The 19,843-nt window shown below is 38.7% G+C and overlaps 1 protein-coding gene across 2 annotated transcripts in view; it reads left to right on the top strand.

Moving 5' to 3' along the window:
* Positions 1–19,843, top strand: part of METTL15 (methyltransferase like 15) — a 228,061-nt gene that overhangs the window by 184,668 nt on the left and 23,550 nt on the right. For both annotated transcript variants that reach the window (XM_018059300.1, XM_005690029.3), the window contains exon 6: positions 2,591–2,769. In XM_018059300.1, coding sequence (XP_017914789.1) covers positions 2,591–2,769 — 179 coding nt within the window. The remainder of the gene's footprint in view (positions 1–2,590; positions 2,770–19,843) is intronic.

Below are 19,843 nucleotides of genomic sequence, written 5' to 3'. Positions count from 1 at the left end.
GTTCCAGAAAAACATCTATTTCTTCTTTATTGACTATGCCAAAGCCTTTGACTGTATGGATCACAATAAACTGTGGAAAATTCTGAAAGAAATGGGAATACCAGACCACCTGACCTGCCTCTTGAGAAACCTATATGCAGGTCAGGAAGCAATAGTGGAACAACAGACTGGTTCCAAATAGGAAAAGGAGTATGTCAAGGCTGTATATTGTCACCCTGCGTATTTAACTTCTATGCAGAGTATATCATGAGACACGCTGGGCTGGAGGAAGCACAAGTTGGAATCAAGATTACTGGGAGAAATCTCAATAACCTCAGATATGCAGATGACACCACCCTTATGGCAGAAAGTGAAGAGGAACTGAAAAGCCTCTTAATGAAAGTGAAGTGGAGAGTGAAAAAGTTGGCTTAAAGCTCTATATTCAGAAAACTAAGATCATGGCATCTGGTCCCATCACTTCATGGCAAATAGATGGGGAAACAGAGGAAACACTGTCAGACTTTATTTTGGGGGGCTCCAAAATCACTGCAGTTGGTGATTGCAGCCATGAAATTAAAAGACACTTCCTCCTTGGAAGGAAAGTTATGACCAACCTAGATAGCATATTCAAAAGCAGAGACGTTACTTTGCCAACAAAGTTCCATCTCGTCAAGGCTATGGTTTTTCCAGTGGTCACGCATGGATGTGAGAGTTGGACGGTGAAGAAAGCTGAGCGCCGAAGAATTGATGCTTTTGAACTGTGGTGTTGGAGAAGACTCTTGAGAGTCCCTTGGACTGCAAGGAGATCCAACCAGTCCATCCTAAGGAGATCAGTCCTGGGTGTTCTTTGGAAAGAATGATGCTAAAGCTGAAACTCCAGTACTTTGGCCACCTTATGCAAAGAGTTGACTCACTGGGAAAGACTCTGATGCTGGGAGGGATTGAGGGCAGGAGGAGAAGGAGACGACAGAGGATGAGATGGCTGGATGGCATCACTGACTCAATAGACATGAGTTTGAGTAAACTCTGGAAGTTGATGATGGACAGGGAGGCCTGGCATGCTGCCATTCATGGGGCTGCAAAGATTCGGACACGACTGAGCGACTGAACTGAACTGAAAGGGCAGTGACATTCATTGAGTTTCTCTGTGCCAGGCACTATGCTGTCTATTTCTTAAGTGCATGAACCCTTAGCTCTCTGAACAATTCTGTGAGATAAGCATTGTTACTTTCATTTTACAGGTTTGAATTGAGGCTCCAGTAGGTTCAAATACATAATATGAGTAGCACAGTTGTGATTCTAATCAAGGTTGATGTGACTCTACTGACTAAATATTTATCCTTAAAGCCATTATTGATGGAGCAAAGCATGTTGGATGGCAATAGGCCACCTTATAGGATGTTCATTGATCTGGGGGTACCATGGCAGCCAGAAAAAAAGAAGAATAGGATCTGGAAAATAAGGTTACACACATGCACGCACAGAGAAGGAGAGAGAGAGATGGAGGTCATGGCAATATAGGGGACAAGCCAAGGACAACAATAAAAGTTTTTTCCTAGAGGCACTAGGCGTGTAAGCAAGGCTCAGTGTTGTTTTGGTGGGGTTTTTTTGTTTTTTGCAGTGTTATATTTATGGATTCAGATATTTGTTGACAATCCCACTGTGATTAACAGGTCTTAAAACTACCTTATCTTCATTATTTAAAGTCATTACAGTATGGTACCAACAACCAATCCAACACAATAACTACAGGAGCAAGAACTGTACTATCACCAAAGCTGTCTTTCTAATAATTAAGATCTCAGCTGACAATTATCATTCCTGACCCATTTCCCTAAAGTAAAGTATATTGGAATGACCTGACAAAGTGAATAGTATTTCTTGTTACTATAATTTATTCTATTTGACCAGAGGTCAAGTTGCTTCATCTCCTCCACCTGAAATTACCATATAGGCCTGTTTAGTGTTGTTTAACTATCAGGTTTTACCCCATGGTGACTTTTGTCATGAGTGTGTACGCCACTATTGTTAACATTTTGAAGTAATATATGGTATTACTGTTAGGGTCATTCTGGTTTTTGTGAGGGAAACTGACCAGCAGCATCTTCTTATTTAGACTTTCTCAATTTAATTTGCACCCTCTAATAAGTAGTAGGTTACTTTACATCCTTAGGTTTAGTTAAGTTCCTGAGATACAGACTCATTTAATATCAGTCAGTAAGTCTTGTATCTTCTGTACTGAAATAAAAAATTCAATCAGTGATTTAAATTTGAACAAACTAAATCTAAAATATTTTCCATTATTTTAGTTTAGGAGAAATCTTCATAAGCAATAATAACTTCTTTCTGAACCAAAGGCTAATAAAGTATTTTAACTTTCTGCTGCCCTGGACCTTATTGAATGTCCTACACAGTCCCACTACCATAATCATGGGTATTTGAAATGAAAAACCTGTTTCATTTGTGTAAGATTTCAGTCTGTGACTTTAAACACTTCAGAAGCCTTCTTAGACTATGTGTGTATGCCTGACTTGATCTCAGTTCTGTGAAGTTTTACCTCTTATCAGTGACAACTGACATCAGTGAACTAACTGACCCTTCTTGTGCGTAGGTACCCTGATATGCCCACCGCAGCTGATGTTGTGAATGCGTTAGATCAACAGGCACTTGCGTCCATCCTGAGAGCATACGGAGAGGAGAAGCACGCCAAGAAAATCGCTTCAGCAATCGTTCAGGCACGCGCCCTCTACCCCATCACTAGAACTCAGCAGCTTGCCAGCATTGTTGCAGGTACCCTCATTAATTCTAAACAGTGTCTGAGAGAAGAAAAAATATATATACATATATGTGTGTATGTGTGTGTATGTATAAATCCCCTGAAGTCCCAGAGGGATTTATCTGTACTTGAAATCATGCAGGGTAGAATCTTGCCTATCCTTCTCTTATGCCAGCTTTTTTTGGTTTTATAAGCCTCTCCCCTCCAACACCTCTCTCCCACAAACAATTTTTAAAAATATACTGTAGTTTGCTGATTAGTTTAATAATAGAATTTTTTGTTTTTTGCATGAGGTGATTTATCATTTGTGCCTACCAAGGTGAAATGTGGAATGACAGGAGCAGAAGAATTTCTCGATCCATCACAGTAGTTGATAAGCATCCTGTATAAGATCTGACATTACCTCTCTTAGTTTCATATTTCTGCATTTTAATATTTTGGGCAAAAGGAGAATTGCATCGCCCAACTGCTAAAATAAAATCCAGTGACTCATACATCTATTCTAAACAACCAGCTAACAAAGAGTATGTGATGTATAGGTTATTCCACTTTGTGAATGCTAACTAAATCAGCCTGAGGGGGTTATTGAAACATTTCATCTTTTCTGCTCTTCGCCACTATAAACCTCTTGAACTTAAGTCTAGCTAGGAGGTGCTTTATTATAGCCTTTCTGTTTGAAGCCAAAGTTGTTTCACAGCTGTGTTCCATGATGAAAGTTTTCTAAGGCAAAAATACAACTCCTGCAGTTATTTAACAGAATTCCAGTGGTAAATTCTTCATCTTGTTGGACCATCTGAAATCCTACATCATTTTCATTTACCAAAGGTAATAAGATTTGTTTCAAAAGTTCTTAGTAAGTTACTTTAAGTAGCTAAAGAAGGAAAAAAGAGAATACTTATGTAGCTTGTAGAAAGAACCTAGTTTTAGTTGCCTCTATCTTAATATTATCCATGGTTTAAGGAATAAAACAATATAAATTCACTAAGATCAAGATTTAGAGATCCTGTACCCATTGCTCTATAACATAAGTTAATAAAACTATGTTTTACTTAGCTACTAATCATAAAATATGAAGAGTGGACCAAGTCTTTAGTTTTTTGCTATATACCTCAAGGCCCTTCCCTCTTACCGTTGAAATTCCTGTAGCAAGTAAGTAAGTACAATCTTGTGGGTTATGTGGGCATAAAATATTCCATGATTTTCTCCCCTAAAGCATTTATACCAGCAGATTGACATCACATTCACCCTGTCTTCTGTCCCTTCCCTTCTTCCTACTCCATACGCACTAACACATCTATCTCCACCTTATCCTTTCTGTCATTAACTAGCTGTGTTCTCTGTCTTCCATTTTGGAAAGAAAAGCAGTGAGAAGTCACATTATTTTTTATTAAGAAGAAAATCCAAAACTATTGGTGCTGAAAAATGAGGACTCAGGGTTAGAGGGCATCCTAGAGATCATCCAGTCAAAGAGCCTTATCTGGTAATTGAAGAAACCAAGTCAAGGGATGGTGAAAGGTATCCTCAGTGGTACAACTTAATCAGTGACAACATCAGATCTAGAATTTGAACGGTCATGTATTTGAGGCATCATTGAGAATCTGCCTTTAAGAAATTAAGCTACCTGTTCTGTCTCAGAACTCTAATCTATGAACTTTGGAAAAGAGCAGTATGGTATTCGATAGAAATTATATGAAGTTGTAGAATAGGAACAATTTAAGTGTTTTCAGAAAAATTATGTTGTGAAAAGCGTATTTTGGCTATGACAAATGATATAAACATGAGAATTTTCATGTATGTATAGGTAAATCCCCATTTTAGTAAATGCCATTGAAAACTTGAATTCTTTATAATCCATCTTTGTGGCACAAATCAGCCCATATAATACAACTTTATTGATGATGATAGAATTCTTTCAGTCGGTTCAGTTCAGTTGCTCAGTCATGTCCGACTCTGCGACCCCATGAATCGCAGCACGCCAGGCCACCCTGTCCATCACCATCACCCAGAGTTCACTCAAACTCACGTCCATCGAGTTGGTGATGCCATGCAGCCATCTCATGCTCTGTCGTCCCTTTCTCCTCCTGCCCCCAATCCCTCCCAGCATCAGGGTCTTTTCCAATGAGTCAACTCTTCACATGAGGTGGCGTCATTCCTTCCAAAGAACACCCAGGACTGATCTCCTTAGGATGGACTGGTTGGATCTCCTTGCAGTCCAAGGGACTCTCAAGAGTCTTCTCCAACACCATAGTTCAAAAGCATCAATTCTTCAGCGCTCAGCTTCCTTCACAGTCCAACTCTCACATCCATACATGACTACTGGAAAAACCATAGCCTTGACTAGACGGACCTTTGTTGCAAAGTAACGTCTCTGCTTTTGAATATGCTATCTAGGTTGGTCATAACTTTCCTTCCAAGGAGTAAGCATCTTTCAATTTCATGGCTGCAGTCACCATCTGCAGTGATTTTGGAGCCCAAAACAATAAAGTCTGACATTGTTTCCACTGTTTCCCCATCTATTTCCCATGTAGTGATGGGACCAGATGCCATGATCTTCATTTTCTGAATGTTGAGCTTTAAGCCAACTTTTTCACTCTCCACTTCACTTTCATTAAGAGGGTCTTCAGTTCCTCTTCACTTTCTGCCATAAGGGTGGTGTCATCTGCATATCTGAGGTTATTGAGATTTCTCCCAGCAATCTTGATTCCAGCTTATGCTTCCTCCAGCCCAGCGTGTCTCATGATGTACTCTGCATAGAAGTTAAATAGGCAGGGTGACAATATACTGCCTTGACATACTCCTTTTCCTATTCGGAACCAGTCTGTTGTTCCATGTCCAGTTCTAACTATTGCTTCCTGACCTGCATATAGGTTTCTCAAGAGGCAGGTTAGGTGGTCTGGTATTCCTATCTCTTTCAGAATTTTCCACAGTTTATTGTGATCCACACAGTCAAAGGCTTTGGCATAGTCAATAAAGCAGAAATAGATGTTTTTATAATTCTTTGAAGAAGGGTAAAACAGAAAAAATTGTTTTCCATTTTGTGCTTATTTATTCAAAAAATATTTTGGGAGAGGCTGCTATATTTTAGGCATTTTACTAAATACCAAAGGTAGAATGAAAAGCAAATCAGAAAGCTTCTATGTTCATGAAACTAACAGGCTAATAAGTGGATAGAATAAAAACATGCTATTAGAAACTTGTACTTATAGTTGTAACACTCTTATTTATTGTAACCTGAAGTTATGATTGTGTGGCTCATAGAAAAAGTTGATTCAAGTGGAGAATTATAGAACATATATATGTATATGTTTTTGTGTGTGTGTTACATAAACCACACCTTACATAACCACACCTGTGGCATATATTCTATAAGCTCTAATTTTGCTTTTGTTAAAATGAAATAAGAATTTAAAGATACTGCCAACGCAATCTGAATGAGCACATTTTCTTGATTTTCATTATTTTTGTCTTAATAATTACCTCACCCACATCTAATTTGATTGCATTTGTACATGACTTACCTTTATAAGAGAAAAGTTTCCAAAGTCTCCAACTTAGTATTCATGGAAACAGCAGCTGTGTTTCCTTTTGTATTCATATTTCACCCATTCATGTGATATTTCATTAAATTATGTATTAACAATAGTAAGTGCCCTGGGCTGTAAGCAAACAGATCTGTGGTTCTTTTGGTGGGAGCAGGACTGTATGGAACACTGGAGAATAGAATGCAATTTGTTTAGTAGAGAAAGAGATTAATCTTGAAGTCCTTTAGACAGAAGTCTCTTAAGAGAGCTGCTTCATAAAGGAAATACAAGAAGGAATGGAGAGCCCAAGAAGTTTCCTGTATTAGCTTCATAGTGCTGCTGTAACAAAGCACCGCACACTACATGGCTTACAACAACAGAAAGTTACTCTTTCACAGTTCTGGAAGGCGGAAGTCCAAAACCAAAGTATTAGCAGGGCTCTGGGAAGAATGTTTCCTTGACTGTTCCTAGTTTTTGGGAGCTGCCAACAGTCCTTGGTGATCTGTATACGCCTCACTAAGTCTACAGGCCACACCATCATCACATGGTGTTCTTGTGCATCTGCCTTTGTGTCCAGAATTCCTTTATTATAAAGACATCAGTCATGTTTGATACAGGGCCTACCCTAATCCAGTACACACTCATCTTAACTTGATTGTCTCTGCAAAGTTCTTATTTCCAAATAAAGTCACATTCACAGGGTTCTGGTGGACATGAACTCTGGGGGACATTGTTCAGCCTAGTACAGTTCGTAAGCAATATCTTTATTTAACAAACCTGTATTTTATCAGGCTATAATATGCAGGATTATATTTGAATGTCTTTTTTGGTTCTTCATAAATTCATGCTAAATATGTTCAATATTATCAAGCACTTTGGGAAATATGCCAGTGTTCCTGACATATAGTAAAACCCATATATGGATGAGAATTTAAATTGCTTCCTTTGCTTTCAAAAAACTAATAATCTGTCACAACAAGAAAGACCACCACTCTTCTAATCACAATATACTTAGTGGAATTATATAATAATTCAAGTGACTAAGCTGTATTTCTAAAACCTAAAGCCTAGTGCCATTGTACAAATAACTACAGTTCGAGTATTTTCCCAATCATGGGAGTTCCAGAAGACAGATTTGGGGCTTTCAGTTGGAACAGAACACTTAAACTACCATGAATTACTTTGTAAATTACCAAGTCAGTAATTTGTAAGATAATTCCAAAAACAACCTGAAGGACTTCACTGATTATACACACTATTTGTAGCCAGGAATTTTCATATAAATAACACATATACAGTTGTTCCCTCCACTAAAGTTCCCTACACCTACCCTTTCCTGTGGCTAATGTCAGCTCTTCCTTTTGAGCTTAGTTGAAATGTCACTTCCTTTAGGAATTTTTTTCCAGTCCTACACAAATTAGTTGAGATTCTCTCCTTTTTGCTCCCATAGCACTGCATTAGCTTGTTATAGCATTTGTGCTGTTCTTGTCTCTTGCTTACTATTTATCTTTTCCCCTGGACTTATACTGTCTAATATAGATGCCACTAGTCACAGATGTCTGTTGAGCTCTTGAAATGTGGTTGCTCTAATTTGAGAAGTGTCATATATGCAAAATACACACAAATTTTGGGGCTTAGTTTGAATAAAGAATTTAACATATCTCAAAAAATTTTATGTGCATTATATGTTGAAATGGAAACAGTGAATCTCCCATACCAAAACGGTCTAACATTAATACTAAAATACTCAGGTAAATTAGAAAATACACATTGTCCTCCCTTATAATTTTAGGATACTCTGAAAAAAAAATACTCATACAATATTTTTACTAATTAAGAATCTTTAAAGATGAGAAATGGTACATATAAAATTACTCAAGCTCTTCAGGAAAAAGATTTATGCATTTAATTTTGACAAAATGGCCATGGCCTAGATTTTGCAGAATTAATGTATATTCGATTTGTGTAGGCTTAAAAATGGTTTTGGCTCTGGATATCTCTGAATAAAAAAAAAGTCTGATTATTTTTCTCAATAAACTGCTCATATTTCATACAGGGCTATTCTTTATTCCATTTCTCTTTCAATTCTCTGGTTACATCAAAGGGGGAAAAATGACCATTTAATCTTAACTATTAAATTTAGTTTAATGTAAAGATCTTAGTTAAAGTCCTGGTTCTACAACTTGCTTTCTGTGTAAACTTGAACAGTTCTACGCTGCATCTTTCTCATCTTGAAATGGAAGTAAATAATATTTATGGTGAAAGTGAATAATATTTATGATGATGATCGTCTTTATTTTTGTTTAGCAAATGTTAATCCTATTAATCTATTTTACTTTAATGAATGTTGAAATTCACTTGGAGTTTCCAAGCTCATGCAAAAATCAGAGAAATATACTGATCCCTTTTCAGGTCATTGGGATTGGGATTCAAATTCACAAAACATATAATTAATCCACTGATTATCAAACATTGACAGAAGGCTTATACTATCAATTTTTCAATGGGAAAAGAGGGGTGGGAAGAAGCTTCTTAGATATGTCTAATCCTTGTTGATTAAACATAGACATTATTCTCTGGCTAACACTTTGATATAACCTTTATTCTGACTCATGTACTGGTTACATGGCCAGAGCTTAATGATGGCTTGTTGAACAAATAAATCAATAAAAAGAGGTGTACATTCTCAGCCAAAGTAAAATAAAAATTCAGGAAAAACAATTATAAATTGTTAGCTATTACTGAGAATCAATTGTATTCTGCCCTTCATGTTGAAGAGCAGGGAACCTAAACATCAAAGTCCTCAGTATCAGTTAAAGCAGCTTTAGTGATAGGTGAGACTCAAGTTCTATTTCTGTTTCTGCAGCTTAATAGATTTGTGAACTTAAATAAGTCACTTATCTTGTCTGATACTTATTTTCTCATCTGGAAGAGAGGGACAGCTAATTCCTAATATGACCAATAAAGGAGATCATATTTGGAAAGTTCTCTGGGAAAGTTCTCTGTGGTTCAGACGGCAAAGCATCTGCCTACAATGTTGGAGACCCGGGTTTGATCTCTGGGTCGGGAAGATCCCCTGGAGAAGGAAATGGCAACCCACTCCAGTACTCTTGCCTGGAAAATTCCATGGACAGAGGAGCTTTGTAGGCTACAGTCCATGGGGTCACAAAGAGTCGGACATGACTGAGCAACTTTACTTCACTTCACCTTACTGTGAATTTTAAAGTGTAAATACACTTTTAAGCATTTTATTCTCTTTGCCCAGTACTTGGATGATCCAAAGAGCAAATAAGTGCACTAGGTAGAACCCTGAGTGTGGTCTTCTACCCTGGAATTCCTGTCCACAGGCAAATCACAGTGTGATTCCAAGCTGTTTTTTCTTTAGAGGTTACTTGAGAGGGTACGTGAGTTTTATAAAGAATAGTCATTCTTTGCTCCATTGGTACATGTAAGGTGTATCTTTCCACAGTAGCATTGGTGGCTTAGGCCTCAACTTGCCTTTGAAATCACTCCCTTTTCCCAGCAAAATTTTGTTGATTCAGAGAGAATTTTTAAAAGTAAAAAATAAATAAAGCATTCAGTAAGAAAGGCATTGCCATCAAATTTTAGTGGAACATAAACTGTTTCCTGATGAAGCTAATCAGACTGGTTTGCCATTCCTTTATTGTTTTAATAGCCTACGTGTTGCTTCCTCCTTCTATCCCCAAAAGCACTCTTTTTAGTAATGTTGCCATAATAAGAAATAAACAAAGATGTCCAAGAGTTCAATTATGATGCTAGTAAAAAATGGTATGGTTAAACCTATAGTCGAATTTGGATGGTTTGCCAGTGAGTCATAGTTGTCTTTGCTACTGCCTATGATAATGCATTTATTCTCCTGTCATTTTAAATTTCTTGAGTTCAATCTGTTATACCCTGTGTGTATTGGTATGGTAACTTCATGCCAACTGAATTATCAAATGACATTTCATAAGTAAACTTATTTCTTATTTTAATAAGTAATCTTTCCCAGAGACATTCTGTACAAGAAGGTCAACTCAGAAGAGAATGAAATGAAATGGGGGGGGGGGGGCGAAGAAAGGGAAACCTGAAAATCTTCCTTCTAAAAAATATGGTTATGCTCAGTTTGAAGTACCAAATAGGATGTAGGAAATGCTAATCCCAAGTGACTGTGACCTAATCCTAATGTAATAATGCTGCTGCTGGTGCTGCTGCTACTGCTAAGTCGCTTCAGTCTTGCCCGACTCTGTGCTACCCCATAGACGGCAGCCCACCAGGCTCCGCCATCCCTGGGATCCTCCAGGCAAGAACACTTGTGTGGGTTGCCATTTCCTTCTCCAATGCATGAAAGTGAAGTCACTCAGTTGTGTCCGACTCTTTGCGACCCCATGGACTGCAGCCTACCAGGCTCCTCCGTCCATGGGATTCTCCAGGCAAGAGTACTGGAGTGGGGTGCCATTGCCTTCTCCAATAATAATGCTAGCTAACACTTTTTGAACTAATACTTGGCACTCTCCTAACTTATTTTCAATTATTAACTCAGTCCTCATGACTACCCATAAAGCAAGTACTATTTTTATCCCCATTTTACAGATGAGGAACTAAAAACACAAAGAGGCTAGATAGCTTGTCTCTTGTTAAGTGGACTGGAATTGAAAGCTAGTAATCTCTCTCTGGGGGCTTCCCAGGTAGCTCTAGCAGTAAAGAACCCATCTGCCAGTGCAAGAGATGTAAAAAGATGAAGGTTCTATCCCTGGGTTGGGAAGATTCTCTGGAGGAAGAAATGGCAAACCACTCCAGTATTCTTGCGTAAAACCATCCCATGGAGAAAGGAGCCTGGTGGGCTACAGTCCATCAGGTCACTAAGAGTCAGACGTGGCTGAGCACAGGCATACAGACAGTTTCACTCTGGACCCTGTACTCTTATGTACAACACTACTCCAAATCCCTTTCTTATGATAGGGCCAGCATGAATTTTCAGTGGAGAACACTGACAGCTCAATCTTCCAGGATCTCATATACTCATATAGGAAATAGTCATATAAGCAACTCACTCTGTCACCCTATAGTAAATGATATGGATAACAGAGTCAAAAACAAAAGGGTATGGAAATACAGAGAAGGGAGCAACTGATTTTAATGTGCTGAGAAGGTCTAAGTTATTGAGGAGAGGGTTTGAGTAGAGTTATAGACAAAGAGACCTTTGAATTGAACCTTTTAGAGGGAGAGTGATGGCTATTTATAGAAAAGACCCTGTCACACAGTAGAAACTTATTAATAACAGAAATTTTTTTAAAAGTCAATGAACAAATAAATGAAGCAAGTAAGATTTCAGGGAGCTGTGAGGAATAGAAAATGGGTAACTCATGGTCCTGTCCCAGGACCCAGGACACTTACAATCCCTGGAATTCTTCATTATCTTGAGATCTTCTATCTTAAATGTGACCTTGAATTAAGTCAGATTCTTAATTTAGAATAACCAAGTCCTCATGTTTTTCCTGATTATGGCAGAATTTCAGACTGCTTCTATGGTATAAGAGAAGGGAAATGCATTCTTTTACATCATTATTCCATTTCTTACTGTTTTATACTCTATACTTTTGCAAGTGAAAATTAAGTCATGTCTAAGTCATATCCAACTCTTGTGATTCCACGGACTGTAGCCTGCCAGCCAGACTGTATATAGGCAGACTAAATCCCATCTATCTATGGGATTTCCTAGGCAAGAATACTGGGGTGGGTTGCCATTTCCTTCTCCAGAGGATCTTCCCAGCCCATTGCAGGCAGTCTCCTGCATTGCTTTATGTACTGAGCCAAACTGTTCTTGGTTCCTGGCTAATTTGATTTCTTTCAAGTTCTATACCTAGCTAACTGTGGCTAGCCTTCCTTAGTCCTGACCAGCTTCTACTTCATCTTTTGTCATTCTGGGCCCAATTTTCTTACTCTTTCATCTTTACTTCACTAACCTAGGAATCTTTCATTTTGCATCTTTAACTCTTCACATGGAATATTGTTTTTATCCATTTCCTTGGGAATCTTGGGATACCACCCCACTCCACCAAGGTCCAATTTTTATTACCACCTACTGCCCAAGTCTCATTTTCCTGATTCTTAATTCCTTACTCTGTCACTAATTGGCTGCTATTCAAGACAAGTCAATTTTCACTCTGGTCTGTTTTATTTTCTTATAAAAGATGGGTGTATTAGACCTCCCCCACAATCCCTAATGTTTTATGCAACTATAACAGACATTTTCCTAGCCCAGAGTGTGCAAACTTCAGAAACATCTTTGAATTATTTCAAAGTTACCTCCCCTCAATTTGATCAGTTTTTAAATTCTGTCCTGATCCTCACTGATGATTGACTCCCCTCCTTTACCATACCTATCAGGACCACTGTTTATCCCTTAGTTAGATTATTACAATAACCTCCTTAAAGATCTACCAGCATTCATTTTCCTCACTCAGCTCCATCATACACATATTTTGGAGTATCCATCCAGCATACATCCTCTTTCCTTGCAATTGCATAAGTCCCTACCAACTCCCAATACCTGATAAGGAAAGGGTAAAACCTATGTAGCCATGTTCATTATATCAGGTTACCCTTGAAGCAACTGATTATAAAGTCATGTAAATTAGATACATCTCTCAAATTTTGAACCATGAAGACCAGAATCTATAATTATTATATGGTATTGGGAATGAAGAATTAGGGCCAGGTTTGCCTCTTTTTCAATCAAGAACAAGGTGAAAGCCGTAATTAGGAGAATTGGGAATCAAGAACAGATTGAAGAAAATTAGTTTGCCGAAATAATAGACATCCAGAAAATGGAGATGTTTCAGAGATATACACACACAAATCCATGTACAAACATGTGAAAAGAATGCTTGTCTGTTAGCTTTTCAGTTCTTTTAAGGTCTACTGTTACTCCCTACAATTGACTTCCTGTGATTCATGAGTATGAGTGAGTGAGTGTGGAGTCACTCAGTCGTGTCCAACTCTTTGCGACCACATGGACTGTAGCCTACCAGGATCCTCAGTGCATGAAATTTTCCAGGCAAGAGTACTGGAGTGGGTTGCCATTTCCTTTTCCAGGGGATCTTCCCAACCCAGAAATTGAACTCGGGTCTCCCACTTTGCAGGCAGACGCTTTACTGTCTGAGGCACCAAGGAAGCCCCCTGTGATTCATACATTTCCTTTTAATAATTGTTTTTTTATCTTAAGTTCATTTGAGTGGACTTTGTACCATTCTTTAACATCCAGTCAACCCCCTAAGACATCACGGCTTTACTAACCATGTCATTTACTTGTTCAAAAACTTTCAGTGGCTGTCCTTTGCTCATATGTTTAATCCCAGACTCCCATACCTGATATATTTGTGTCCATTCTGTGGTCCAGAACATTCTTTTCACACCTCTCTCATTATCCTCTGTATTCCTGCCTAAATGTTCTGTCCTTTTTCCTCCAAACATGGTTTTTTTCTCCAAAAAATAAAAAGTTCTTCTTCCATCTCCACTGGTTGAAAACCTGTCCACCATTAAAGCCCAACTTAATGATACTTTATATTTCTCATGATTCCATCCTTGATCTCCCAACTTGGTCTTTGATTTAAACTACTCTAGCAGCTTGTTCATCTTTTAACTTCCTCGTAACAGTGTGGCATGACTGGAGAATATAGGCTTTCGAATCAGACAGAACTACATTCAAGCCTGGGTTTTGCTATTTAACAGTTGCGTAACTTTGCCAAGTTGTTTAATCTTTCTAGGCCTCAGAGAGAGAATCAGGTATTAAGCAAATAATCATGCAAATAAACAGATAATTATAATTTGTATAAGTGTTATGAAGAAAACACATAGGGTTAGTATTAACTTACATGATTTAGTATAATTGTACAAAGTTTGCAGTTGGTGCTAGTGGTAAAGAACCTGTCTGCCAATGCAGGAGACTTAAGAGTTGCAGGTTTGATCCCTGAGTCGGGAAGATCCCCTGGAGGATGGCATGGGGAGCTACTCCAGGATTCTTGCCTGGAGAATCCCATGGCAGAGGAGCCAAGAAGACTCAAGTCCATAGGGTCGCAAAGACTGAAGCAACTTAACACACACAAGACTTACAGAGAGTACAGTAGGGGGCCCTAGCCTGGTTAGGGGTTTTAGGAAGGTTTCCCTGAAGAAGTAGCCTTTACATGAATCTAAAAGAATAAGCAGCCAAGTGACAATTCTAGGAGAAGCATTCTCAAGACAGAGAAACTAAGCAATAACAAAGGCACTGAGGCCCTGCTGTACCTACTCCATCACTAGTATTTTCTCTTCTCCTCTGGGGTATTGCTTCACTCAGTCCCAGTTTTTTGTTTGTTTGTTTTTAATCTCATGATTCATATCACGATTTGTGTTCTGTTAGTAAGTTTAATTCTCATTGCCCTATTTCTTTGTGACATTTTATAGTGTAATCTTGATAATTGCAAGCATCAGTTTAGTGTATCTGTTAGCTATACCACTCTATTGGTTGAATAACCTTTGCTGCTAAAACATTAGAATATGAATAGACCAGGATAAGCACTGATTTTTTTAACCTAGTATTTTTTTATTCTTTCCTTTTAATGATTTCCCTTTTCTTTTGGTAATTTTTTAAAAGATATGAACTGAAGTGAAAGTCTGTCAGTCGTGTCCAACTCTTTGTGACCCCATGGACTGTAGCCTGCCAGGCTCCTCTGTCCGTGGAATTCTTCAGGCAAGAATACGGGAGTGGGTAACAATGCCTTTCTCCAAGGGATCTTCCCAACCCTGGGACTGAACCCAGGTCTTCCTCATTGCAGGCAGATTCTTTACCATCTGAGCCATCAGGGAAGCCCTGTGGGATGTTGACATCTGAACAAATAATTCTAAATGAGTCTTTCAGTACTAATTTCTCTTCCTTTCCTTGTGCCTTAAATGCTGTTGTTTGCTGGGAGTTCAGTCCTTGGTTCTTTTCTCACTGTACGTGTAATGCTGAACATCCGCATCCATTTCTACAGATCTGACATCATCCATTTGCCCATGTGCGGCTAAAATCTCTTCTGAACTCTAGACCCATATTTGTCACTATTTTCTGAACGTGTCAACTATTTACCCCACCAGCAAATAAAGTTCAGCATTCCCAATCTCACCTTGCTTAGTACCTGTGACCATGCCTCTTCTTCTGTTTCTAATGCGCCTAATCACATTTACTCAAAAGCCCAAATCAGAACCTTCAAATCAACCTTAATTTGAAGAGAAATAGTGTATCACTAAAACTTTTAAATTCTGCCTCCTTAAATCCTTATGTTCCTTTCCACCCCAATTTCCACTGTTGCTGCTTTATTATACGCCTTAATTATCTTTGCCAGAATATTCACCATAGTCTTCTAACTGGAATCTATACCTTCTGTGTCTCCAGTCCCCACCATCCCAACCTCTAGCAGAATTATATTTATAAAATACAAATCTCCTACTATCACAGCTCTCCTTAAAATCCTTAGTAGGTTCCCTATTATCTGTAGGACAGAACCTAAACTCCTAACATAAAAAAAGTCTCTTCGTGATCTGGCTTCTGCCTATCTTTTTAAAGTAATTTCTTCACCACCTTCTCCACTCTGCCTCCCCCCTCCACCTCACCGCCCCCGCCCCACACCCAATGCACTCTGTGTCTACACCAAATTGCTTACCATTCATGGTCCAAGAACTCACTTTATGCTTTCTCACTTTCATCATTTTGTATGTGATCTTTCTCTGCAAGATATGTTGTTTCTCATTCTCTTTCCCCTCAAAAACAAAAAAAAATTGTCTACTTCTTTCACGACTAGACATTATTTTGGATCCTTTTGGAACTTTTCCTTTTACTGTCTTCCTGAAGTTACTTACTTGCCACATGCTGTTCATTTCTCCAATGAGCATTTACTTCATTATACCCTGTCTTCCTCATAACCTGCAAGAGCTCTCTGAATGTAGAGTAACCGTATCTAAGTTTCCAGAGCAGCCTCAGCACTCATCTTCTGGGAACTGGTTTAAAGGATAAAAGAGTGGGTTAGAGGAAGTAGGAACTATTCAATCAAGTAGATTTGAAGTGACACTGTCATCTAAATTTGTAAATTTGGGCATTTATTACCTTCTCTGAATTGATGTTTCTTAATCTGAAAATTTTGATCTCTGGTTCCTCTGCCTTTCCTAAAACCAGCTTGAACATCTGGAAGTTCATGGTTCACGTATTACTGAAGCCTGGCTTGGAGAATTTTGAGCATTATTTTACTAGTGTGTGAGATGTACGCAATTGTGCGGTAGTTTGAGCATTCTTTGGCATTGCCTTTCTTTGGGATTGGAATGAAAACTGACCTTTTCCAGTCCTGTGACCACTGCTGAGTTTTCCAAAATTCCTGGCATATTGAGTGCAGCACTTTCACAGCATCATCTTTCAGGATTTGAAACAGCTCAACTAGAATTCCATCACCTCCACTAGCTTTATTCGTAGTGATGCTTCCTAAGGCCCACTTGACTTCACATTGCAGGATGTCTGGGTCTAGGTGAGTGATCACACCATCGTGATTATCTGGGTCATGAAGATTTTTTTTACAGATCTTCTGTGTATGCTTGCCACCTCTTCTTACTATCTTCTGCTTCTGTTAGGTCCATACCATTTCTATCCTTTATCGAGCCCATCTTTGCATGAAATGTTCCCTTGGTATCTCTAATTTTCTTGAGGAGATCTCTAGGCATTCCCATTCTGTTGTTTTCTGCTATTTATTGACTATGCCAAAGTCTTTGACTGTGTTGATCACAATAAACTGGAAAATTCTGAAAGAGATGGGAATACCAGACCACCTAACCTGCCTCTTGAGAAACCTATATGCAGGTCAGGAAGCAAGTTAGAACTGGACATGGAACAACAGACTGGTTCCAAATAGGAAAAGGAGTATGTCAAGGCTGTATATTGTCACCCTGCCTATTTAACTTCTATACAGAGTACATCATGAGAAACGCTGGGCTGGAAGAAGCACAATCTGGAATCAAGATTGCCGGGAGAAATCTCAATAACCTCAGATATGCAGATGACACCACGCTTATGGCAGAAAGTGAAGAGGAACTAAAATGCCTCTTGATGAAAGTGAAAGAGGAGAGTGAAAAAGTTGGCTTAAAGCTCAACATTCAGAAAACGAAGATCATGGCATCTGGTCCCATCACTTATGGGAAATAAATGGGAAAACAGTAGAAACAGTGTCAGACTTTATTTTGGGGGGCTCCAAAATCACTGCAGATGGTGATTGCAGCCATGAAATTAAAAGACTCTTACTCCTTGGAAGGAAAGTTATGACCAACCTGCTGCTGCTGCTGCTGCTGCTGCTCAAGTTGCTTCAGCTCAAGACGCTTCAGTCGTGTCCGACTCTTTACGACCCCATAGATGGCAGCCCACTAGGCTCCACCAACCCTGGGATTCTCTGGGCAAGAACACTGGAGTGGGTTGCCATTTCCTTCTCCAATGCATGAAAGTAAAAAGTGAAAGTGAAGTCGCTCAGTCATGTCCAACTCAGATAGCATATTAAAAAGCAGAGACATTACTTTGCCAACAAAGGTCCATCTAGTCAAGGCTATGGTTTTTCCAGTGGTCATGTATGGATGTGAAAGTTGGACTGTGAAGAAAGCTAAGCACTGAAGAATTGATGCTTTTGAACTGTGGTGTTGGAGAAGACTCTTGAGAGTCCCTTGGACTGCAAGGAGATCCAACCAGTCCATCCTAAAGGAGATCAGTCCTGGGCGTTCATTGGAAGGACTGATGCTGAAGCTGAAACTCCAATACTTTGGCCTCCTCATGTGAAGAGTAGATTCATTGGAAAAGACCCTGATGCTGGGAGGGATTGGGGGCGGAAGGAGAAGGGGACGACAGAGAATGAGATCACTGTATGGCATCACCAACTCGGTGGACATGAGTTTGCATAAACTCTGGGAGTTGGCGATGGACAGGGAGGGCTGGCGTGCTGCAGTTCATGGGGTCGCAAAGTGTCTGACATGACTGAGCGACTCAACTGAACTCAGCTGAATCTGAAGATATAAATTATAGCAACTACCTTACAGAATTCTTGGGTAACTGAAGCAGGCAATATATTTTAACTACTAAATGAAGACTGATCCTTAGTAGACTTTTTTTTTTTTTTTTACTTTTGTTGAATGAACACATAAAAATGAGTGAGTGAGCAGGTTATTGAATGATGAAATGCATTTGAATGAATAGAACAAATACTGTAAAAAAATTTTATAATGGATTCACCAGTAGAGATTTCCTACACATGCAGCAGGTGTCTCACCTTTTGAAGGGATTTTTAAGATGTCAGCAGGCAGAGACGTGACAGTCAATAAGCTAGGAACCTGAAGCTTGAGAAGCAGTGTTAAAAAAGACCAAGAGTGGAGAAAACATTCCTTTTTTGTTGAAAACATTTCCTGCTGTTACTTTACTTCCCCCCCCCACCGCCCCCCCTTTTCTTCATCACATCAAAGAACTCTAAAGATGGGCTGACTGCCAATTCATTCAGGATGCATCAGAATCTCATTAACAAGGTGACAAGCTAGCCCTGATATAATTAGCTCTAGGCTTGGATTTTAAAGAATGTTATTGTTGTTGTTTAGTCACTAAGTCATGTCCAATTCTTTGCCACCCCATGGGCTGCAGCACACTAGGCTTCCTTGTCCTTCACTGTCTCCCAGAGTTTGCTCAAACTAATGTCTATTGAGTTGGTGATGGCATCCAACCGTCTCATCATCTGTTGCCCTCTTCTCCTGCCCTCAATCTTTCCCAGCATCAGGGTCTTTTCCAGTAATTCGTCTCTTCGCATTAAAGTGTTGGAGCTTTAGCGTCAGCATCAGTCCTTCCAATGAGAGAATGTGGTGATTATTAAAAATAATATAAATTATTATCGTTGAGTGAAGATCTCTGATGCCTAATTATTATTATTCAGTGAACTGTTTTAGAGACAGTATCATGGTAATGATTTGAAGGTACTACGTTTTCTTATAAAAAAAAAAAAAGAATGTTAGCATTTATGTAAAGTCCTCTAGAAAACATTAATCTGGAGGCCTATGTGCCTCAGGTACCTATCTCAGAAGTTGAAACAGAATGATCATCTAGCAGGTAGGATATTTTCATTGTTAACTTCATCCCTGTGCTCTTTAGATGAACATAGACTTTGATGATAAATTTAAATTAAAAGCCAGGTTGCTTGTCTTGCTATACTGCTTGCATATTTGCATTATTAGTCAGGGTTCACAACTCTTCATTCTGTTCTATCACTGAGTAATGGAAAAAGAAATTCATTTTGGAATTGCACAAAAACTCGGATTCAAATTTTAGCCCTGCTGTTTACTAGAGGTGTGAAATTGCACAAGTTATATAATTATTCTAATCCTCTCTAAGATAAAGATACTTCCTAACTTATAAGATTATTGTGATGATTAGAAATTATATTTTAAAACTACCTAGCCATGTGCTAGGCATATGATAGAATTTGACAAAAACTAATCAATATGAGGAATTTACTTTTATCTAGTTGTTGATAGAATCTTCTTC

This window comes from Capra hircus, chromosome 15 (genome assembly GCF_001704415.2).
Source record: "Capra hircus breed San Clemente chromosome 15, ASM170441v1, whole genome shotgun sequence".
Classification (NCBI taxonomy): domain Eukaryota; kingdom Metazoa; phylum Chordata; class Mammalia; order Artiodactyla; family Bovidae; genus Capra; species Capra hircus.
This window is presented reverse-complemented; position numbering and strand designations above follow the sequence as displayed.